The sequence below is a fragment of the Eschrichtius robustus genome, chromosome 13, assembly GCF_028021215.1.
Source record: "Eschrichtius robustus isolate mEscRob2 chromosome 13, mEscRob2.pri, whole genome shotgun sequence".
Lineage (NCBI taxonomy): Eukaryota > Metazoa > Chordata > Mammalia > Artiodactyla > Eschrichtiidae > Eschrichtius > Eschrichtius robustus.
Window position 1 is genome coordinate 58,585,471 of NC_090836.1, and position 25,270 is coordinate 58,610,740.

The 25,270-nt window shown below is 35.5% G+C and overlaps 1 protein-coding gene across 4 annotated transcripts in view; it reads left to right on the forward strand.

Annotated features, from left to right (window-relative positions):
* RAB3IP (RAB3A interacting protein) overlaps positions 1-25,270 on the forward strand; it is a 64,540-nt gene that overhangs the window by 32,953 nt on the left and 6,317 nt on the right. For all 4 annotated transcript variants that reach the window (XM_068561579.1, XM_068561576.1, XM_068561577.1 and 1 more), the window contains exons 3-8: positions 368-626; positions 13,891-13,986; positions 18,436-18,513; positions 19,193-19,396; positions 21,533-21,661; positions 22,909-23,021. In XM_068561579.1, the coding sequence (XP_068417680.1) occupies positions 368-626; positions 13,891-13,986; positions 18,436-18,513; positions 19,193-19,396; positions 21,533-21,661; positions 22,909-23,021 (879 nt within the window). The remainder of the gene's footprint in view (positions 1-367; positions 627-13,890; positions 13,987-18,435; positions 18,514-19,192; positions 19,397-21,532; positions 21,662-22,908; positions 23,022-25,270) is intronic.

Consider the following 25,270-nt stretch of genomic DNA (forward strand, 5'->3'; position numbering starts at 1 on the left):
TGTGCCACAAAATATTATTGTTTTTTTTCAACCATTGAAAATGTAAAAATCATTCTTGGCTTGTAGGCCTTAAAAAACAGGTGGCAGGCTGGATTTATCCTGCATTTAGTTTGCAGACCCCTGTTCTAGAGTAGTACTATCCAATAGAACTTTCTGGGATGATGAAAATGTTCTGTTTCTGTGCTGTTTAATATGATAGCCATTAGACCTATGTGGCTATGAAGGACTTGAAATGTGGTTGCTTTGGCTCAGGACATGCTATTAATTAGATATAGTGGTGAACAGATTGGATAATGCAGTTATAGACGTGTGTTTATGCCAGTTATATTTAAGCACATGCTGATGTTTTTTTAACTCTCCTTTACAGCATCCATGTTACAGACCCAGCACCTTGTTCTACCTCTGGAATCACAGCTGGGTTAACTAAATTAACTACAAGAAAGGACAACTGTAATGCAGAGAGAGAGTTTTTACAGGGTGCTACCATAACAGAGGCTTGTGATGGCAGTGATGATATTTTTGGGTTGAGTACTGATAGTCTGTCCCGCTTACGAAGCCCATCTGTTTTGGAAGTTAGAGAAAAGGGCTATGAAAGATTAAAAGAAGAACTTGCAAAAGCTCAGAGGGTAAGCAAAAAGATATTTTATTCTTCCATATGTTATATTCAAAATTAATATTTATCCATGGGGGGGGCAACTCAAGTGAAATCATTACAGTTCTACACTTATCTTTTGCATATGCACAGTCTTAGCTCCTGTTGGGCAGCATTTAGGAATCTGTGAAATTGAGTAGTAAAGAAGCTCATCTTAGAGTACAAACTAGAAAAAAGAGATTCTTAAGTTCTTTTTGTGCCCCCCCTACATTGCCTGTTCCCTGTCTTGCATTATCTGTAATGCAGATTTGGTGAGTTATGTTCCATGTGTCGGTTTTTTCCTCTCTGTATGTGATTGACTTTGTGATTATTTGCTTGAAGCCATTCAGTCCAAGTCATTATGTTTTGAGGAACTGTTTTAGTAATAGTGCCTTGCCATTCAGCTGGGTTTGAATATTTTCTGTACCTTACCTTGGAGAATTTTCGTCTCCTAGTAATTTGTTCTGTTTCTCACTTGGTCATCTTTTAAATTTCTATTTATTCCCAAATTTGTGACTATATCTCATTCTTTTTCTGCGTCTGTAATTAAATTTTAAAGGGAAATTTGTAGCACTAAGTATTCATACATTAGAAAAAAGGAAAAGTTTCAAATCAACAATCTAGTCTCCCACTTAAGGAAACTAGAAGAAGAACAGCAAAATAAAACCAAGAGCAAGCAGAAGGAAGGAAATAGTAAAGAACAGAAATCAATGAAATTGACAACAGAAAAACCAGAGAAAATGAATGAAACAAAGTGCTGGTTCTTTAAAAAGATCAGTAGAATTGACAAACCTCTAATAAGACTGATAAAAAAGAACAGAAGACACATTATCAACAGCAGGAATGAAACAGAGGGTATCACTACAGACCCTGCAGACATGGAAAGTATAATAAAGGAATAATACGAACAACTCTATGTGTATAAATTTCACAACCTAGGTGAAATGGACCAGTGCACATTTAGAAAATTGAGGCAATAGGGAAAACATTCTATGACATGATTTCCAGCATATTATGACATTTTACAAACATATATTCCCATCTTCTCCCCACCAGACTTTTCTCTCAAGAGCATAACATTGATTTTTGTATCCCCAGTGCCTAGAATAGTACAGGACGATGCCTGGCATATATGTCTCTTTATAATGCTTCAATGAATGGCTAATGGTTAAACATCCATGAAGATATGCTAAAACATTTTTGGTTGAATGTATATTTATCAGAAAGAAAAATCAATAGCCTTCTTAATCTTTTCCCAAAGGTAGGGGGTGTGGTGAGATGTGGCTATATTTGGCATCTGTCATTTGGCTCAGACTCTCATCTTAATACAGAGTATTAAGTGAAATAACAATTTATATACAGGTAAACTATTGAACATGTATATCCATCTTTGGGAATACATTGTAGTTACTGATTGGTCAGAATATATTGCTAATTTCTTAGCTCAAGTTTGGAGTTATTTTTGAAATTTTTAGTTTGTTGTATTTAGAAGTACTGTCGAGGTAGTTGAAATGATAATGATGTGTGAACACATGCATATGGTGAATTTTATTATGAAGAGTATAAGATAGTATTAATACTTACTTAGAGCTCAAGACTTGAAAAGGACTGTTGAATATGAAAATACTTCCTGAATTACTGGCAACTCATGAATCAAAATTATGTCAATAGTCATTCTGTTTATTCTGATTATTCTTTTAAGAGCGGCCAGAAAGTTACCATTTTTCCATCCTTTTGCTCTTAACCTATTTTTGTCTCCCTATTTAAAGTGGGCTTTCTTGAAGGCAGCATATTATTAGATCTTGCTTTTTTATTCTTTCTGATAATCTCTGCCTTTTAACTGGTGTGTTTATGTTAGACTATTTACATATAATGTGGTACAGTTTGGTTTAAATCTGCCATCTTACTATTTGTTTTCTGTTTGTCTCTTCTATTTCTTTTTCCCTTTTTTTCTCCTTTTATGCCTTCTTTTGGATTAATTCCATATGTTTTTGTGATTTCATCTTACCTCCTTTGGCTTATTGGCTGTATATCTTCGTTTTGCTAATTTAGTGATTGCTTTAGGGTTTGTACTATACAACTTTAACTTATCACTCTCTACGTTCTGATAATATTATACTATCTCACATACAGTATAAGAACTTTACAAAAGTATGCAGTTGACCCTTGGACAAAGTGGGGTTAGGGGCACTGACCCCTGTGCAATTGAAAATCTGCATATGACTTTATGTGGTTCTGTATCCGTGGATTCAGCCAACCATGGATTGTGTGCTACTGTAGTATGTATTTATTTTTAAAAATCCACATATAAGTGGACACATGCAGTTCAAACCCATGTTGTTCAGGGCTCAACTGTACTTTCGTTTTCCCCTTTCAGTTTTTGTGCTGTGATTGCCATAATTTTACTTCTTTATATGTTTTATTTAAATTCCACAATACATTTAAATTATTTTTTCATTAAACAGCTGGTTATTTTTTAAAGGGATTTAAATATAAGAATCCTCATATTTACCCATATAGTTACTATTTCCAGTGCTCTTCATTCCTTCATGTGGATCCAGATTTCCATCTGATACCATTTTCCTTCTGCTTGGAGGACATCCTTTAACATATTTGTTATGTGTGTGCTGCTGATAAATTATTTTCAGCTGTTGTATATTTTAAAAGGTATTTTTTTTCACCTTTGCTTTTGAAATATAGTTTCACGGGGTAAAGAATTTTAGGTTGATAGTTTTTTTCTTTTAGTACTTTAAAGATGTTGCTCTAGTGTCTTCTAGCTTGCACTGTCTCTCACGAGAAGTCAGCTGTTATCCTTACCTTTGTTTTTCTGCATGTGATGTGATATTCCTCTTTATCACTGGCTGTAAGCTATTTGATTATGGTATGCCTTGGTGCAGTTCTCTTCGCGTTTCTTGAACTGGGAATTTGTGGAGTTTCTTGAATTTGTGGGTTGTTTGTTTTCATAGAAATTGGGAAATTTGGGCCATTATTTCTTCAAAAACATTTACTTACCTCCCCTATCTCTCCTCTCCTTCAGGACTCCTATTATGTGTACAGTAAACTGCTTAAAGTTGTCCCACAGCTCACTGATGCTCTATTCATTTATTTTTTAAATCTTTTTTCTCTCTGTGTTTCATTGTGTATAATTTCTGTTGCTGTGTCTTCAATGTCACTACTCTTCTTTTTTCTCCCTGTAGTGTCTGATATGTTAATTCTATACAATGTATTTTTTATCACAGACATGTTAGTCTTCATCCCTGAAAGTTTGATTGGGTCTTTTAAGTATTTCATTTGTTTTGTTTAACATGTTTAGTCTGTCTTCTAGCTTCTTGAACATATGAAATACAGTTTAATAACATTTAATCCTTGTCTAATAATGCTTTTATCTCTTCAGGTGAAATGCTGGAACAAATCATAGGCCTCACTTTATTGTTTCCCGTTTCTGGAGGATCACTATCTTTTTTGCCTGATGTCCAATGTCTTAAAAATCATTTCACAATTTTTTTCCTTTTTTTTTTAGTTCTGTCAGGCAGCGTGGTAAATATGATCCCTGGTACTCTATCTTGATTGAGAGTGAAAGTTCTATTTCTTTATTTGTATTGTTTGCTCTGCCCCATCCCAGTTAACCCCAACACAGAAGTCTACACTTAAACATACACTTCAATAATTTTGAGCTTCATGAAGGTAAGGATTACATGTGTTTTTGCTCATGATTATGTCTTGAGCACATAATGGCTTCTCAACACATTCTGTTGATTAAATGAATATATACATGTGTATGCAGTTACACTGTTGTGTAAGTAGACACACATGCATAATATATTAGTTAGGGATGTGTTAGCTTCTTGTAAGGTACCCCTAAATTTTAGTGACTTAATAGAAGTTCGTTTTTATTCATTTAACACTTTAAAGCAAATGTTCATAGTTCACAGGCAGTTCTTTGTGAAATAATTTGGGGATCTATGTTTCTTCTGTCTTGGATCTTTGTAATCTTTTAGAGTTTTCTTATCATATCTAACCAGTGAAGTGAAGGGAAAAGAAAACTTGGAGAAAGCACACCTGCTTCTAAAAAGCTTTGACTTAGAAGTGATACACATAACTTTTATTTACATTCCATTGGTGTGAACCAGTTTCATGCTGATACTTAAATGTGTGATGGTCTGGGAAATGTAGTCTTGGTGGAGTAACCACTTACCAGCAACAAATCCATACTCTGTGTAGGGGGAGCAACCATGTGGTTATTGATTTTCAGGTGCAGGGATGCCAGGGGTAGTGATGTAGTCCTTCACTTGTTTGGCCTTCTACAGGTCATTGCTGAAGAACAACTTTTGGTGGAATCCTGAGACAGAAGTTGGGTTTTAGTACATCACTTTTAAAATGTAGATTCCCGGAGTCTACGCCAGATTCTGTTGAAACAAAATTATTGTATTGAGGCTTGAGGATATGCATTTTCAATAAACTATGCTATTGATTCTTTTTTTTATATATATAAATTTATTTATTTTATTTATTTATTTTTGGCTGTGTTGGGTCTTTGTTGCTGCTAGCGGGCTTTCTCTAGTTGCGGTGAGCAGGGGCTACTCTTCGTTGCAGTGTGCGGACCTCCCATTGTGGTGGCTTCTCTTGTTGCAGAGCATGGGCTCTAGGTGCACAGGCTTTAGTAGTTGTGGCATGCGGGCTCTGTAGTGGTGGCTCGCGGACTCTAGAACGCAGACTCAATAGTTGTGGCACATGGGCTTAGTTGCTCCACGGCATGTGGGATCTTCCCAGACCAGGGCTTGAACCCGTGTCTCCTGCATTGGCAGGTGGATTCTTAACCACTGTGCCACCAGGGAAGCCCTCCTTTTTGTTTTTTAATTGAAGTATAATTGATTTACAATGTTGTGTTAGTTTCTGGTGTACAGCACCCTATTGATTCTTATATTCACTAAAGTGTGAGACCTACTGATATAAGGTGTTACTTTCAACTTTTAATTATTCTTCCTTAAAAGAGAATGAAAATGACTTAGAAAATAAAATCCAGTGGAATAGCTTGCAGCCAGAGAAAGTCATTCAAAACACATACTCTTACAGATCCATGTTTAGCATGGCCCTACTAACTGTGACCAAGGATGCTTATAAACATTTACTGTGTTCTTTTATGAACAAACATTTCTTGAGTGACCAAAGTTCTCACAGCTTGTATTAGGCCCTGTAGAGGGAAAAATAAATTAGACTTTACCCTACTCTTAAGGTGCTAGTTGGCGAGAAAAGACATGTATGCGTGGTGATGTTTCATTGATCCTTAGTTGTACGTTGTCCCTCATTTTAACATCTCTGAAATCAGTATGAGTTTTAAAATTGCTCCCAGCTAGGCAGCAGTCATAAGAGTTGTCATTGCCTGCTTGCGTGCTAACTTGCCTGTAGCCGTACATGTTGTTACTAAATCAGTTGAATTATGTGAGCTGGGTGCTGAATTACTGGGTTAAATGTCCTAAAAGGATCTCACTATGATAGGACATCAAAACAAAGAGAAAGGTACAAAAGAGAATGACATAGGATAAAAATTTGTGTCTCCATCAGTTTAAAAGAGTTCTTCCTATAAAGTACAAAATGAAAATTCTAAGTGGAAAAAAAAAACCCATCAGATCATAGTTTCATTGCCAACATTTTTTCTTTCTTGATGTATAAAATGTTCATCTTAAAATTAATGAGTCTTAAATTTGATGGAATTTACTTGATCATAGAGTCCTGATTTTCTGCGTTTGAAATATCCCTCAAATTTCTTTTCTCTAGTACTACTACTCTTAAGTCTGTGTCTCTTGCCTGAAATACTTCAGTAATCAACTGTTTTCCCTGTCTCCAGTCTTTTTTTTTTTTAAACCTAGCCACACTGTTCAAGGTACTGTTTTGAATTGCAGTCTGATTGTCACTGTCCTGTTTAAAATCCTTCAGTGACTTCCCATTGCCTTTGGGATGATTTCCCCTTTTCTTTGTAGTAAGTTCCACTTTCTTAGCCAAGGCTTTTCTGGACTCACCATAAACCTAACTTTCTGACATTATCTAACTGTGGCATCCACCCCTCCCCATCTTTAGCCACTGTGGAATACACTGTTTTAGTCTTTACATTTGGCAGGCTCCTACTTTTTCTAATATGTGCACATCACTACGATAGCCCTTATCAGTTTTCCTTGTGAATCTGTTTAAAGATTTGCTGCCCTCAGTAGGCTATGGCTTTGTGAAAAGCATGGACTGGGCCTCATTCCTTTTCTCTTGCCAGCACCTAGATGAATGCCTGATGCATTGTTAGCATGAAATTAATGTTTGTCGAAGGAGTGAATTTCGAATAGCTATTTTACAGTATAAGGTACTGATAATGAAAAGTACAAATGGCATTCTAAAAAGTATTCCCATGAAATACAAATTTGAGTTCATATGGGTAGATTGATTTAGACCTAGAAGCATAAAGATAAAGAGTCAGAGATTTATGCCCAGTCCAGGTGGATGAGATCAAATTGGGGAATGAAACAGGAATGAATCAGACCAGTTTAACTCTAGTTTTAGAGTATGGATCAAAGGTAATAACTCTGAAAAGGGAAACTGAGCACATATTGTAGAGGGTCTTTAGTATCAGGGTGAGGTTTACTTTGGTAAATGGTAGGGAATGATTCAAGAATTTGCCTTTGTGAATGATATATGTATTGCTCTGAGGATTGGAAGCTTCTCAAGGGGACAGTATCTTACTTGGTTTTGTATCCTGAGGGATTACTGTAGTACCTACATAGTAGGAAATGTTGAATGAATTGACTTAGTTTTCATATATAATTATAACATTGTGAAATTTTAGAGTTCAGAAGGATCTGGAATTAAACGTATGCATTTACAGAGTTATAAATTAACTCAGGGAGAATTGGCATCTTTATGATGACTTTCTATTCAAGAACATAATATGTCTTTCTTCCTATTTATTTAGGTCTACTTTTGTATTTTGTATTTGGGAGTATTCCATTTTGCGTTGTAGTCTTTAGCATTATGAAGTTTCCTTTATCTACTTTAATGACTTTTGCCCTGCCTAGTCTGATATCAATATTGAGGTCTCTGTTTTGTTTTTATTTGTATTATATTTTTTAGTGCACTTCTATCCATCCTTTTATTTTTAATCTGTCTGAATCACTTAGTTTTAGGTGTGTCTCTTGTATAGAGAATAGAGATGGATTTTGCTTTTTTAGCCGATCTGAAAATCATTTTCTTTTAATAAGTGAGTTACACACATTTGTATTTATTGATAAGTATTCTGCATTGGGGCTTGTTTCTGTCACATAGCTTTCAAATGTCTACTCTAGGAATACAATTCTTTTCACTCTGTGCTCTTTGTTTTCTTTGTGCAGTCTTCCTTTTTTTCCTATTTGGTATTTTGGAAGGTTTGATTTCCATCCTAGTTGTTACCTTTAGTCAAAGAATTTCTCTTAGCCTTTCTTTAGGTACTGACTTTGTTCCCTACTATAAGCAATACCATAAAATTATCTAGTAACTATTTCTTTCCTTCTCCTCTATCATTTAATTTTAGTTACAGGTATTATCTTAATGTTAATCTCTATGGTGTTAAATATGTTTAGGTTTATACTAATTGATTTGTGAGCCTCAAGTTATATCCCTTTATTCCCAGTTTATATTTAAGAAGTTAGTGAATTTAGTTTCACCTTTCTCCTATTTTGTTGGGGTTTTTTTGTTGTGTTTTTTTGTGTGTGTTATTTTTACGTTTCTAAAACTTATAACATTTATGTAACTGTTTTCTCAACTTTATCCCCATTTAAAAAAACAGACTTTTTTTTAGAGCAATTTTAAGCTCATAGCAGAAATTGAGAGGAAAGTACAGAGTTGCTATATATCCCCTTTCCCCGCATATGCATAGCCACTCCCACTATCAACATCTCACCCCAGAATGGTACAGTTGTTACTGTTGGTGAACCTATATTGACATGTTATTATCCCCCATTTACTTTAGTGTTTACATTAGGGTTCACCCTTGGTGTTGTACATTCTGTGGATTTTGACAAAAATATAATAATGTGTATCTATCATTATAGTATCATATGGAACAGTTTCACTGTCCTGAAAATCCTCTATGCTCTACCTATTCATCCCTCCCTGCCCCTCAGTCCCTGTCCGCCCACTGATCTTTTTACCATCTCCATAGTTTTCCCTTTTTCAGAATGTCATGTAGTTGGAGTCATACAGTATGTAGCCTTTTCAGATTGAATTCTTTTATTTAGTCATGCATTTATTTTCCTCCATGTCTTTTCATGGCATGATAGCTCATTTCCACTTAATGCTGAGTAATGGTTCGTTATTTGGATGTACAAAAGTTTAATTAGTCATTTACTTACTGAAGGATATTTAGTTGCTTCCAAGTTTTGGCAGTTATGAATGTGTAAACATCTGTGTGCAGGCTTTTGTGTAGATACAAGTTTTCATATCCTTTGGGTAAATACCAAGGTGTATGATTGCTGGATCGTGTGGTAAGAGTATGTTTGGTTTTGTAAACAATTGCAAGCTGTCTTCCAAAGTGGCTGTACCATTTTGTATTCCTACCAGCAATGCATGAGAATTCGTGTTGCTCTCCATCCTTGTCAGTATATACTGTTCTCAGTGTTTTGGTTTTTGGCCATTCTAATAGGAGTATGGTGGTATCTCGTTGTTGTAGTTTGCATTTCCCTGATGACATGTAATATGGAACGTCTTTTCATATGCTTATTTGCCATTTGTATATCTTTGGTGAGGTGTCTGTTCAGATCTTTTGCACATTTTTTAATCAGATTGTTTTCTTACTGTTGAGTTTTAAGAATTCTTTGTCTATTTTGGTTAACAGTCCTTTATCAGATGTCTTCTGCAAATATTTTCTCCCAGTCTGTGGCTTGTCTTTTCATTCTTGTGTAATCCTGTCTTTTAGTTGTAGTTCTACAATTAAATACATTTGCTTCTCACCCCCAGTTCTTAATGTTAAAGCTTCTCCAGTTTTTTTCTTGATTACATGAAACTCATGTGCTACTTGATAACTCAGGCAGGCTCATGGGGGATATATTTTCTAAAGTTTTACAGTTTTATAATTTTCTGTCTCTGGTCTGACATTTGAAGGATACTTTGGCTGGATATAAAATCCTCAACTCACATTTTTTTCCCTTGAGTATCTTAAAAATGTGATTCCATTGTTTTCTAGCATAAAATGCTGTTGAAATTTGATACCTATCTGATTTTCTTTCCCTTGTATCAATAGTTGGCTTTATGTTTAACTTTTTTATTATGGTAACTTCACATATCTTCTGTTTGTTTGTTTTTCATGTTTAAATGAATTGAATTTCCCAAGATTATTAGGAAGAGGTTCCTTTGAAGGAGTAGGATAAACCAGGATAGCTCTCTCAGTCTCATGTTCCAGGGCTTTCCCTTCTGTTGTTGTTGGTGTATCTGTGTAGCCACTTCTGTCTCTCAGAGGTAAGCCTTGTTCAAGGTTTTCTTGAGAAGGTGGTTCAAGATGATGGTGTTGGAAGATCCTGAACCCACCTCCTCCCATGGACACACCAAATCTACAGCCACATATGGAATAATTCCCTCTGAAAAAGAACTAGTTGAACAGCTTCTCCACACAAAGGATAAAAAGGCCACATAGAGACAGGCAGGAGAGGCAGACATGCAGTCTCATCAGAAATCCCACCCCTGGCGCAGCTGACCCACAATCAGGAGGGATCTCACAAACACAGAGCTGCTCCCTGAGAAGCAAGGGGTTTGTGCCCCACATAAGGCACCTTAATCCTTGGGACCTGCACTCGAGAGATGAGCCCCCAAAATGTTTGGCTTTGAAAACCAATGGGGCTTACGTCCAGGAGACCCAAAAGGCCGTAGGGAACTGAGATTTCACTCTTAAAGGCTCACACGCAGACTCTCTTACCCTGGGACCCAGCACAAAAGCAGCAGTTTGGAAAGTGCCTAGACCATAAGTGAGGACATTCATCTGCTAATCTTAAAGCATCCTCCAGAGCGGGAGGGGCTTATTGGGACTCTCTCTGGGGATGGAAGTGCTGGCAAGCTCTGTTTTTGCATTCTCTATCTTGCAAGCACTGGCAGGTGCCATTTTTGCGCCCTCCCTCTACCTTGCTAGTGTTCTGCATCCCTGTGCTCTCCCACAGCCTCAGGAAAGCCAGTGGGCACATGCCAGCCCCTTGCTCTCCTGCAGCCCTGCTAAAGCCAGTGGGTGCACACAGTCCACACAGAGCCTTGAATGCCTGGCTCTAGAGGCCAGAGGGGGGCTTGTGTTTTTGGGGCCCCATGGGACTGAAACAGTTGGAGAGACAGTTCTTGGCAGACTACCATCCCCAGGGTATGGCATAGATAGCTGACTGAAGCACACTCCCAGTCTTCCTGTGAAAAATCCTATTTACTTGTCCTGGAGCTTCAGCCTGTTCTGAAGGGCATGGCATGTTCTCAGGGAATGTAGGCCAGGGGATGCCATCTTTGCTGTCTCCCTTGGCCTTGCTACAGCTCGCAGGTACCTACCAGAAAGGAGCTTGAGCACTTGTCTGGTGCCCTGATTTTTGCAACTGTTGCCAAGGGGACACCTCAAGATCACCTGGTCTGGAGGCTGGCGAGGTTTTCAATTGTGGTCCTGTGGGACTGTATATATTTTCATACTTTAAAAGCTGCTGCCTAAGGGTCTGGCTTCTCATCAGCTTGAAACTAGATGCTGAGTAAGGTCTTGCCCTTTGGAACACTGACAGGTCTTGGCAAACCCTCACAACTGGGACCTGTCAAGAATAAATCAGGCTGCCTAGATAGTCACAAAGGTTCAAGAGGCAACCAAGAGCTAGGACTTGAACAATAAAGTTCATTTTTTAAATGAGGCCACTCCTCCAAGACTGGGAAAGGGAGCTATTTTGCATAATACATGGAAACAAACACAGAGAGTCAAAATTAGGAAACAGAGAAATATATTCCAAATGAAAGAACAAGGTAAAACCACAGAAAATAACCTTAATGAAACAGAAAAGTAATTTACTTGATAAAGAGTTCAAAATAATGGTCTCACCAAACCTGGGAGAAGAATGGATGAACATAGTGGGAACTTCAACAGAGAGATAGAAAATATAAGAAAGTACCAAACAGGTCACAGAGCCAAAGAATCTAATAGTAGAACTGAAAAATACACTAGAGGGGTTCAACAAGAGGATAGATGATGAAGAAGAAGAAAGCATCAGTGATCTGGAAGACAGGGCAGTAGAACTCAGCCAAATAGAGCAGCAAAAAGAAAAAAGAATGAAAAAAAAGTGAAGGTAGCTTAAGGGGCCTATGGAACACTATCAAGTGGAACAACATTCACTTTATAGCGGTCCCAGAGGAGAAGGGAGACAGGAGGGGGCAGAGAATTTTTTGAAGAAATAATGGCTGAAAACTTCCTCAACCTGGGGAAGGAGACAGGTATCCAGGTCCAGGAAACACAGAGAGTTCCAAAAAAGAACTCAAAGAGACACCAAGACATAATCAAAATGTCAGAAGTTAAAGATAAAGAGAATATCAGAATCAGCAAGTGAAAACCAGCTTGTTACATACAAGGGAACTCCCAAAAGACTATCAGCAGATTTTTCAGCAGAAACTTTGCAGGCCAGAAGGGACTGGCATGATACATTCAAAGTGCTGAAAGGAAAAAACTTTCAGCCAAGAATACTCTACCCAGCAAGATTATCATTCACAATTGAAGGAGAGATCAAGAGGTTTCCAGACAAGTAAAAGCTAAAGGAGGTCACCATTATACCAGCCTTACAAGAAATGTAAAAGGACTTCTTTAAGCTGAAAAGAAAGGGCACTAATTAATAACAAGAAAACCCATGAAAGTGAAAGAAGGTTTTCTCCATCAGCCTAGTGTCTCTGTGCTTAGCATTACATCCTAAGGTATTTTTTTTCTAATAATACTTCCAATGATCTGTTTCCTTTGGAACCTTGCCACTCCTTCCTCCTTTAATATCTGAACCTTCTCTCTCGCTATCTCCATTATTCCTGTCCTGCAATTTGGTTTTATATTCCAGGAGTTCTCCCCTTATGGTGGGGCTCTGTCCTTCTGGAAAGGTCTCTTTGCTGGATGCTTTGAGATTCCTGAGTGTTTAGAGTTTCACTGTACTGTTTGCTGCCTCTGTACCGCGTATGATTTTTGCACTCATCTGCAACTTGGAGCCTGTGAAAACCTTTCCCTTTTTCTCCATTTGTTCTCACACTTGTTTTCTTCCCGTTTTTACCAAGGGTATAGTCCTCTGCTTTTGGGGCATTTGTAATGATTTTTGGGTTCTGAGGCTTTATAGAGTATCTCTGTAGTCCCTTCCACACAGCTGCTCCCTTCCACACAGTGACTGATCCTGTGGTCTGGGCAGTGTAGCCACATTTTCTCATGGTCTAAGATATGTGGGGATTTTCTTTTACCTAGTTTTGTTGAAGATGTAGTCATTTGGTTCTTCTGATATCCCAGTTGGAATATTTGGTTGTCAGGAATTGTCGGGGGATCCAAAAACTATGCTGCCACCACAATTACAGCACGACTGTATTTGTGGCTGATACATAGGGAGTTTGGATTTTTTTTTTAATCTCTAAGTTTGAAAGATAAATTTAAGGTAACATAAAATTGCATATTTAACATCTTAATAAAGGAATTTTTAGCATCTATTTATGACCTATTGAGGAGTTACGTATAAATGTAGGATTTTTGTCATTAATATTCTTCTTAATTTTAAATGTAATATACACTGTTTGCCTCTGGTTGCAGTGTTAAATGGGTATAGTCTCCTAATGGAAATTTTAGACTAATTGCAGTATGGTACATGAAACTATAGGTAAACAATTTTTAAAGTAAACATGAAAAAACTTCACTGAACATTTATTGAAATGAATCAGCATAATTGAAGAAATTCCTCGGTTGATAGAAATAAATATGTTCAGAGAAAAGTTAAGGAAAAAAGAATGAAGTTATCTAATTGTTTATTTTCACATGTAATGAATAATTATACTTAATCTTTGGATATTTTATGAAAAAACATGAAAATTTAATATGTGAATTAGAATTATTTGTAATTTTAGATTTGCCTGATTGTTTCCACATAGCAAGTGCTAAATAAACACTTTCAGTGCGAATGTTGTAGGAGGGGGCAGTATTAATATTTTGTAATTTTATTAGTAAAAATTGTATAGTCTGCTGAATCTAACTTTGAACTTTGGAAATAAAAAATAAAATGATCAATTTCTCATAGGAACTGAAGTTAAAAGATGAAGAGTGTGAGAGGCTTTCTAAAGTACGAGATCAACTTGGACAGGAATTGGAGGAACTCACAGCTAGTCTATTTGAGGTTGGTCTGTTTACATCTTGGCCAAGAGCAACGTCATGGTTTTTATATATTGATAGAATTGTTTTATGAGGGAATCTTGAAAAAGATATGCTTAGCTTCATGCATATTTATAAGTCCTCTAAAAAGATAAAATCTTTAAGAAATGTAAAGTCTACAACTTAAAATGATATGAAAAGAAAAAAACACTATGGGTTACCAGAATCAGGTGGTTTAAAAATGTGTATGTGGAAAGAAAGGAGGTAAATTTTAATTTTGATTTTACCAACTATTTAGGGGCTGCTTTAGAGTATCTTTATATGATTCCATAACAAAGATGGCAAACCCTTGAGGTAGTCTTCTGATAGGGGATGATTTGAGGAAGGTTAGAAGGCATACATCTTTATTTCCAGCCTGCCACAGGATCAAAATTTGATAGAAACTGTAGAATGTACACTTGATAGATTATGATTATCATTACATTCACTACATAGTAACATGTAACATGCTCTTAATTTTAGCCCTGCTTATTTCCATCCATCTGCACTTACATGTGCATTTTCTTAGATGAAGTAGGGGGAGAACAAACAAACTTTTCCCTCTCTATAGTAGCATGTGAAGTACCAGAAATGCAGTTCATGCAGTGAATGAAAAAGTTATCTAAAAAACATAGTTTTGGGATCCCTAACTTATCCCCAACCTAACAATGGCTAATAGCCTTAACTGTGTGTACTTTCTGGGAAAGAAACTACACTGATTTAAGATGATTTCAGTAATGAAGAAAGTTGTATTCAAACCAATATGAATTTAGAAAAAAAGGGCAAAAAGTTTTTCTGTGGTCTCAGTTGTGCCTTCATGATTTCAGTTTACCATTGTCTTACGAAAAGATGTTTTCTGCCTACATTTTATGCATATGTGTGTGTAGTTTTTTTAAGAATTAAAGATTTTTTTGAATAAACTCAATTTGTACAATTTTGGTAAACTTGTAAACTCAGATTAGGAATTTATTATGAATGATGAATAATCTTGAATATAATTATACTTTGTATTTAGCAAACTTGAGTCTTAAATGTATCAAATACAAGACTCTAAAGTTATATATATGTGTGTGTATATATGTGTATATATATTTTTTTCTTCTAGTATTTTAGATTTTGAGATAATGTAAAATATAAAATGAAGTCGGTTGAAAGAATGCTTTACAAAGTAGTCTACACTTAACATGAAAAAAAAAGATATGTAGTCTTAAGATGTTTTTATATTTTTTCAGCCAGTTTTAATAAATGTCTATGATATGCTTAGTTTTCTCTCAACAATGCTATATGGCACATATAGTATAAATTGTTATTTTGTCTGTGAAGAAAATGAGGCATAATTAGAGTAAGGAGCAAAGTTGGGACTCAAATTCATGACCTTGATCTTGCTTTAAGTGCTATGAAAGTCATAAATGGAACTTCCATTTGTCTCAAGCCACAGAGACAAATTTGAGCATGGACCTTCATTATGATAAAGATACCTACTATTTATTGAGAGTTTCCTATGTACTAGACACTGCTCTAAGAGCATATGTACTTACTCACAAATTATGCACATACACTAACACACATATAATGTTACATACAGTATAAAACACAAAAGTTTTAAAAAGAGTGAAATAACAAAAATGCTTAGATTTTTTATAATAGTACAAAAGTATTTTATTCTCACTAAAACATATTGTGTGTGTGTATATTTATTTAGTGAGAGCAGCGTGATTGAATATGTTACCTTGTTTTTGAAATCTTGCTTTAAATTTATGATCCAGATGAAGGTCTGGTCTAAATTCCATTTTTAAAATTTAGATGTAATGCTGCTGCTGACTCACAGATATACTGATCCAAAAGGACCAAGTACTTCTTTTCCTGTAATAAGTCATTATACTGAATTTTCAGTCCCATTGCCAGTTATGTGAAGGCTTTTCCAGAACATTCTCTAGTGAATTTTTGTCTTCTCTAATACCAGCAAATTGTTTTTGCAAGTTAATCAGAAGATGTTGAATAAACACTTTTTTTAAAAAAGAGAAGAAAATCCCCTTCATTTGAATCACTGCTAACCAGATAGGAAAACAATTCTGTTTTCAAAGTTTGTAAGTATACAGACATGAATATTTGTATAGATCAGAGGTCTGCAACCTACAGCCTGCAGGGCAAAACTGGCCTATATGTACTTTTGTACAACCTAATGAGACAAGATTGGTTTTTACATTTCCAAATGGTAAGAGGTGGGGGAAAAAAATCAAAAGAGGACTATTTTGTGACATTTGAAGACTATATGAAGCTCTCCAGTGCCTATGAATTTTTATTGGAATGGCCACACTCACTGTTTTACTGTCTATGGCTGCTTTCACACTGCAGCAGCAGAGTTGAGTAGTTACAAGAGAGACCATATGGCTTACAAAGCTCAAACTACTTCCTATCTGGCCTTTCTAGAAAGTTTGCTGACTTCTCCTATAGATGATACTTATATCATTTTTCAGTTTCAGAATGACAGAGTGATAGAAAAGTTTTCAAACACTTTTGAATATATCCTTTGATGTCTTTTGTCAATTTGCTAAAACCTATGAATTATCATTTTAGGTACTGCTCCTGCCTCATTCTAGCTCTTTTCTCTTTCCTTTTTGGACTCCAATAACATGTATGTTATACCTTTTCAGTGTATCCCTTATATCTCTAGGGGACAAGTCACCCCAAATCCCAGCTCACTTTCCTGGGTTTGCCTGTTCTCCTGCATTTTGGTCCCCTGATTCTTCACTATTTTGTTAGCTCTCTAATGTCTTCAAAGAAATTTTAAAAAAATGTCCCGCTTTTAAAAATTGTTCTCTGTAGGAAGTTTGTTTCAAGTTGCATAGTCCGCTATTTATGAAACCAGAGTCCATTTCCAAACATTTAAACAAATATTCTCTCCTTAGCATGAGTTACTTCTGCATTCATAGTTTAAATGTCACTTATCTTGGTGGGTCAGATAGATATGTTTATTATTTTGAAACTACCTGTCAAGTAGTATTTTATTGACAGCGACATCACAGAAAAATCTAGCACAGCTGAAACATTCGTTATTTTTAAAAGAAAAAGGCTTACCTCATTATTAAATTTGATAGCTCTTACAGACTTTGACACAAGATAACCAGCATAATTGTGCATGGCATATTCTCACAGTTAATCTCATTATAAAGCTTTGATAGTAAAGCTTCTCTTATTTAAAATAATATAATCTGTAAACTCACGTTCTTGGGCACGTACAAGCTGCAGTTCATTACAGTACTCTAAGAGCAAATGGACAAATGGGAGTGCCACCGTGGAATTCTGGTGTGGAGAACTTCTACTCTCCCCTGAACAATCAACAGACCTAGTGAGGGTTCTGTTGTCAAATGATTAAATGTCTTTGAAGCTGATTTCCTTCCTTCCTTCCTCCTTCCCTCGCTTCCTTCCTTCTCATGAACTGTAAACTGAAGTTCTAAAATACATGTTCTTACATCCTGGGGGATTATCTTGAGCACCCTGTATACTGTTCCAGTCTATTCTTATTCTTTATAGGGATTATTCCATACAGGAGAGTAAGCTTTTTAAAGTACAAGTAAGATCATGTCACTCTCTTCCTTAAAAAACCATAAGGCTTCATAGTGGATTTAGAATAAAATCCAGAATTTGTACTCAGATATTTTATTTGATTACTAGAATGTAATCAGAATGTAAGCTCCTTAAGAGCAGGGACCTTGTCTCTTTTCCCAGTGTATTATCAACACTTGGAACAGTACTTCATGAAGAGGTGTCATGAATAAGTGTTTGATGAATAAATGATATATGAATAAAGGGGAATTAAATACCTAGAGTTTCATATTTGTGGTACTAAAAAGTTAAGATCTTATTAAAGGGTTAACTCTGATTTGCCTTTTTAGATTGCTCTGCACAAAATTGTCATTTAATATCATTTTGTGAATATTTTTATTGGAAGCTCTAAGGTTTCTCAACTGTTATTCCTATAAAGTGCAACATTATTGATGTGTTAATATTTTTACTTGTCCCTTGTGTATGTCTTTGCTGTGAGTAGTAATATGAATGAATAGTGTGTGTGTGTGTGTGTGTGTGTATATATCAAATTATAAAAACCTAACTGCAAAGAAGTTGGATTTGACATGTGGGTCATCTGTTTTCCTTCATCACATTTGCAGTCCTTACACAGGCACTGATCAGAATGATCAAACTCAACTTGGCTGCCTCAGTGGTAATAGATACTAAAAGAAGGTACCTATTCCTTATTCCTAATAGTTGGTCTGGCTGATGACAACTGCTATTTCAGCAGTTTATGCTGGATACTTAATTTTAGGCAAAATTTTGTTAGTGTAGCTTTGCCTCAATCATAGACACGTGTTGAAAGATTTTTGAAAACAAATGCTAAATACTTTGTTTCCAAAATTTGAGATGTTAACTTTTTCAGGAAGCTCATAAGATGGTGAGAGAAGCAAATGTCAAGCAGGCAACAGCAGAAAAACAGCTAAAAGAAGCACAAGGAAAAGTAAGTTGTTGCTGCTTTTAATACTATAGAATGTAAAGAAATTAGTGATTACTATTTTAAAAATACCTTAACATTTATTGGATTTGTTCTGATTATAAAAGCAGTGCTTACTTTAGAAGATTTTTAAAACTACAGGAAACTATAAAGAAGAAAATAGCTACTACATATATATAATTAATAATGAATGTTTGGTGTCCATTTATATTAGAAGCAAATGATTTAAAGGCTTGTGAATCGCATGTATTATCAAAAGGATTGTATAATCACATTTTAAAGTTAATATTTATTTTCTTAATTCACTAAAAAATAGCCAACTGAAATGTTATTAGATTTTACTATTTTAGGAACGAACAGCAACTAATCATAAGCTATTTTTTAATATATTTTGAAGATTTTGAAAATGCACATAAGTGAAATGTTAGACATTTTGATAATTTAAAAAATTTCATCTGATGTGAATAGCAGCTGAATCCAGACTGTATGGAAACATCAAAAAACTTGGTTTAAAAAAAAAAAAACCTTCAAAAAAACCATTTGGTTTTACTTTCCTTTTATTAATCCATAGGGAATACAGATTAAACTTATATTTCATCTTTGAAAGTAACTAAATTGCTAACATTTAGCTGCATCTGTCATAAAACATATTCAGTGTATGTGACTGTGTTGATTTCTTTTCAAGATTGATGTACTTCAAGCTGAAGTAGCTGCTTTGAAGACACTTGTATTGTCCAGTTCTCCAACATCACCTACACAAGAGCCTCTGCCCGGTGGAAAGACACATTTTAAAAAGGGGCATACAAGAAATAAAAGTACAAGCAGTGCTATGAGTGGCAGTCATCAGGACCTCAGTGTGATACAGCCAATTGTAAAAGACTGCAAAGAGGTAACTCGTCCAGGACTGTCCCCTCTGACTCTGTTGATACTTATTAATTCTCATCACTGAGGTGTTGGTTATGGTTTTTGCCAGCAAAATTTTTAGTACAAAATATTCAGTATTAAGATGGGGGAGGCTTTATCTAGAGCTGGCTGCTTTCAGGGATTCTTCATTTCCCTTCTCTACCTGGCTGACCTTGGAGTACCTGCTGGAAACTTGGTAAGTTTCTTAATCTCGATATTTCATTTAGGGAGCAAACGGTCATGTGTTGCATAAAGGAGAGTGGGTGGCTTTAATGATATGACTAGTCAAAATTTATTGCTAGGGTGCTCTAGCAAAATATGAATATAAGAATGTGTGAAAATATTTAGGTGATTTTCTTGAAGAATGGCACATTGCTTTTACTTAAATTCTGGGAGAAGCAGAATTTTATATCCATAGGGTAGTCCTAGAGTTCATTCAGATAATTAAGCAACAAAAAATAGAACTAATGGTAGCCTTATCATTTTAAAAGATATGTTATAAAGATAACTGAGATAATAACTGGAAATATTTTGAGGTGTTCTGAGTAAAATAGTTTTTACTTACATATGAGAAAACATTTCCAAGGGGATTGATCACTAATTAATGAGCAGCCTTCTCCCATTTTTTTCTTAAAAGCTGTATTTTACATTGTGAATTCAAGTCCATCATTATTCATTAAGAAGCTGTGTGTGCTTGTTCAGATTTTTGCATGGAAGCCAGGAGTTTATTAAATTGAATAACCAAGGTTGTTACTTATTTTAATTGAATTGCATTTTTAGTTATTAATAAAAAAGATGCTAGTGAGAGAGAAGTTCAGTACTTGGTCAAATCGGAATGTGACAAAATCTAAAATTCACATTGGTTTCTATTAAATATTTAAGAAACTTTTTTAGTCATAACTTTAATTCTGATTTCTTTCAATTTAGATAGCATTTTTTTTTTTGGCTGCGTTGGGTCTTTGTTGCCGCGTGGGGGCTTTCTCTAGTTGCAGCAAGCAGGAGCTGCTCTTCATTGTGATGCGCAGGCTTCCCATTGCGGTGGCTTCTCCTGTTGCGGAGCACAGGCTCTAGGCACGCGGGCTTCAGTAGTTGTGGCACACGGGCTTCAGTAGTTGGGGCTCGCGGGCTCTAGAGCGCAGGCTCAGTAATTGTGGCACACGGGCTTAGTTGCTCCACGGCATGTGGGATCTTCCCGGACCAGGGCTTGAACCCATGTCCCCTGCATTGGCAGGTGGATTCTTAACCACTGCGCCACCAGGGAAGCCCCTCAAACACTTTATTTAATTAACTTGGCTCCAAATTACTTTTTGATTATTTTCACAAAAGACTTATCATCTTGTATATTCAGGACAGTGTGCGCTTGTACCTTAAGGGAAGCTCCAACATTACTATTATTTTTTTTGGCGAGGTGGATAATAGTAGTGTCCTTGGACACCATAGTGGATACATTGAAAAGCGCCACCTAGTCATTTGGGAATTTGGATTGTTTTTTAAAAAGAAAAATTGCTGCAACGGAATATTACTCAGCCATAAAAAAGAATGAAATATTGCCATTTGTAGCAACATGGATGGACCTAGAGATTATCATACTAAGTGAAGTAAGTTAGAAAGAGAAAGACAAATATGATATCCCTTATATGTGGAATCTAAAAAAAGATGCAAATGAATTTATTTACAAAACAGAAACAGACTCACAGATGTAGAAAACAAACTTATGGTTACCAAAGGGGAAAGGACGGGGGAGGGATAAACTAGGAGTATGGGATTAACAGACATACATTACTATATATAAAATAAACAAGAAGAATATACTGTATAGTACAGGGAGCTATATTCAGTATCTTGTAATAACCTATAATAGAAGAGAGTCTGGAAAATATATGTATAACTGAATCACTTTGCTGTATACCTGAAATTAACACAATATTGTAAATCAACTATACTTCAGTTAAAAAAAAAAAGAAAAATTACTACTGTGTATTATAACTAATCAAGAATGGTTCAATTATTATTTTAAATAAAGAGTATTTCTTTTTCAGTAATATTTAAATTAGGTTTCAGTTTTATAAAGTTATTTATGTTTGTACTTTTTAAAAAGTTATTTTGTGTTTTCTTTTGTCAGGCTGACTTATCCCTGTATAATGAATTCAGATCTTGGAAGGATGAGCCCATAATGGACAGAACATGTCCTTTCTTAGACAAAATCTATCAGGAAGATATTTTTCCATGTTTAACCTTCTCAAAAAGTGAGGTAATGAAAAACAAATTTTAACGGAAAAGCATTAGAGTTGTTCCTATACCTTTTACTAAGTCATGTTACATATTTTAATATCTCTTACATAAATAAGTTATAAAGTGTCATATTTTACCATTTTCTCCATTCCATATTAGGATCATAATAATTTCTTGGCATTCACTTACTGAACCTCTTTCCTTATTTGAGCAGAGGATCACTTACGCTGCAGTGTGTTGCATTGGAGTGAAGTATTAAATATGTAAGGGGGTAGGACTTAATTTTTAGTCCAAGGTTCAGTGCAAGGGAAGTTCTGTACACTCTAAGGTGTTTGTTGGGTTTATCTGTATGTGATTAAAAAGAAGTCCTATTTAGTTTCTTCATCTTTAAAACAGGGGAAAAAATGCCTGCCTTGCCTGTGTCACAGGATTGTTAAGATAAAATGAAGTGAATTAAGTAGACAGAAAAACTTAAAAAAAAATACTACGAGGCAGTATACAAATGTAAGGTCATAATTTTAATTTGTTCTTACATGTGGAAAGTTTGTCTACAAATATCCTGTTAATCAGTGTTTAAGAAAGTTAATCCTAAGAGTCTTATGTTAAGTCTTTAGAGGATTTAATTATATAACACTGCTTGTAAGGAAAAGTTAAGATGAACAGTAAAATGCTTTTGATATGTAGATATGTTAGTCATTGTGGCTCTGGTTTTAGGTAGGCTGTTCAGTATGAGTAATCTTGCCAGAATGAAATTTGTCTTTCATCAATTGTTTATCAGTTACTACCGTCTCCATCTGGGCATTTAATATTTGATAACTCAGTTAATTCTTTTGTAGACTCTTGTGCACATAAATACATGATCAGTAAATATATAGCTATAATTAACACATATTACTGTGTTATAAATGACCAATAGGAAAAAACAATGCATAAATTTAGCAAAATGAAGCATTAGGATATTCATTTTGCAGTGACGTTACCAGTGGATGTTAATTGTGGGTAAGGGGTGGTGTGGAATTAATGTCTTTAATCTCCTTCTAGATAATAAGAAAAGTTATTTAGCTATAACTGAATTGCCTTTCATAACAATGTTTGAATTATAAAAGAATTCAAACCGAGATTATGTGGTTTCTTTCTTTTTCATTAGCTAAGGCAAATCTAGTGGACCTTGGGAAAAATAATTTTTAAAAACTAGTTTATTATAGAATAGAATTTTTATATTTTCCTGCCAGCATAGCATCTAATACTTCTTTGTTTTTTTTGAAGTTGGCTTCGGCTGTTCTGGAGGCTGTGGAAAACAATACTCTAAGCATTGAACCAGTGGGACTACAACCTATTCGATTTGTGAAAGCATCTGCTGTTGAATGTGGAGGACCAAAGTATGTTTTCAAAACCATGTCTTAGGGAAGATACTGAGTTTTTAAAATTTTATGTGTTGTAGTTATTTAATATTTTCTGGTTTTAAGTGTTAAGTCTCCTGTCAGTTTTCTATTTAAAGTCTGTGCAGCCCAAAGACCAATCCCCGGGCAGTGTGGGGATTTCACATTTAGCATCAGTGGAGAGCCCTTTTAATTACAAACGTATATGTGGGATCCAGGTAGATCAGGTGTTAGAAACTTCTTTAAAAACCGCCTGTTATAATCCATTAGTTGATTATGAAATCTCTTTAGTGGGTCATAAGCAGAATTTTTGTTTGTTATACTTATATGTATAGCTATGTGTTCTGGGCTTTTGTGTAAATTATTTCTTTTTGAGGCTTGCCATCAAAAATAGTTTGAGAAGACAGTGAATTAGACCAAGTCTTACCAAGCATGAAAACAGGGTACCAGAAGGCTTGGTTAGTCCTCTCCTTTACTACTCTCATTATAAAACTTTCTCACCTTGGTAAATAAACAGCTCTGTCTCCCATATGTGAGAGATATTTGGCAGTTGTATACCTTCAGGGGTGACTCCCACATTTCGTAGCAGGGCAAGCTGTCTTCCAACTGGTCCTGGAAGGAGGAAAGACTGAAACCAACAGTACATAAAACGTTTGCCACAGCTGTTTAAAAAGTGACTTCATAAGATTTTGAGGAAGCTGCTTAGTTGGTGGTGAAGAACTAGATCAGTATAGGGGACCGAAGAGCCCGAGAGAGCTCACAGCAAGTAATAATTGAATCCCATCAGGCCATTTTGCAGGCAGAGGAGGAAATAGCTGGTTGAGATTAACTACTAGGTCTGTTAAAGCCAGTCGTAGGAGTTGTATAGTTCTTGTTTCCTTTTACGCACGTTACACTCTCAGCAGCATCACACAGCGTTGGTATTCGGGTAACTTAGTCCTGTATTTGCTCTGTGAGCCACACGTCTACCTAGAGTTATGTCCTGTTTTACACTCTCCCATGCCACACCTGTAGTATGGTGGCCTCTGAATTTTGGGGAAGAGATTTTCATTCCTAAATTCTGTCCTTCAACAAACACGTGGGTTATTTTTATCCTGGTCATTAATACTTTTTGTACTTTTAATTTCTATGTTATACCTTATTTTAAATATAGCAGTTTTTACTGTAGGATTTTAAATTTATGCTTGTATTATATATCACACATTAAACATGTGCAAATATCAAATGATAACAAATCAGAATCTCAGTTAAAGTAGATTTTTACAGTATTTTAGTAAAATAATTATACAGATGAGGTTTAGAGAATAATTTACATCGTTAAGAATATTGTTGTCCTTGTGGGAATGGGGCCAGAAACCAAGGTGTTTGCAGGGCATATTGTGTGGAGAATACTAAAGAAGACGTTGTCCTCTTTTTTGAAACGTGAAGTATGGCTCTTGTGGATGAGGTTACCAAGATAATCACTAAACGAATGGCACGGTGCTTGGAGAATTTTGTGGAAGGCAAGATCATTCCACTGGTGGTGATCAGGGACTGTTCTTGAGATTTGATTTGATCTGGGCTTTTGAAGCATGGGTGGAATTGGGGAGATAAGGAACAGTACATATGACTGAATAAAGGAACAAGAAAACAGTGTGTTCAGAGGATGGTGAGTGTATGGAGAGGGAAGACGTGAAAAAAAGGAATTAGAGGTGACTGATTAGAGGGATGCTGTGAACTTTTGGAAATCAATAGGAAGGGCTCTGGTTTTGGAAACAAGATGATAGGTCTAGATTTAGACATGTTGACATCCCTAAGTGAAAATGGCAAGCAAGGATTGAAATCTTGGGACTAGAGCTGTTAAGGGATACTGAGGTAGTGTGGCATGTTAAAAAAACATTGGAATTAGAGGTCAGAAGACTTAGTGTTGAATCCTAGCTCAAATAAAAATATATTGGCTTTAGAAATGAGATAACTTAAACACTTTTTTATTATTTTAAAAGTTGATGCTTAAAACCACTTTACCTGAGTCCTTTCAAAATTAGAAAAATAGTAGACAAACAGGTATATGTCTGCTTCCAAAAGGTGATTTTTATCAGTTTAATGGTTACTTTTTTCTCTTGTGTAAATTATACTTAAAATAGTATAGTTCCAAGGACTTTTAACACTTGTGCCTTAAATTTCTTGATTGTCTATCCTCCCCAAGCTAGTAGTTAGTGCTTTTAAATATTGTTGTAGATCATTAAAGGAATTTTCTAATAAAGGAACAA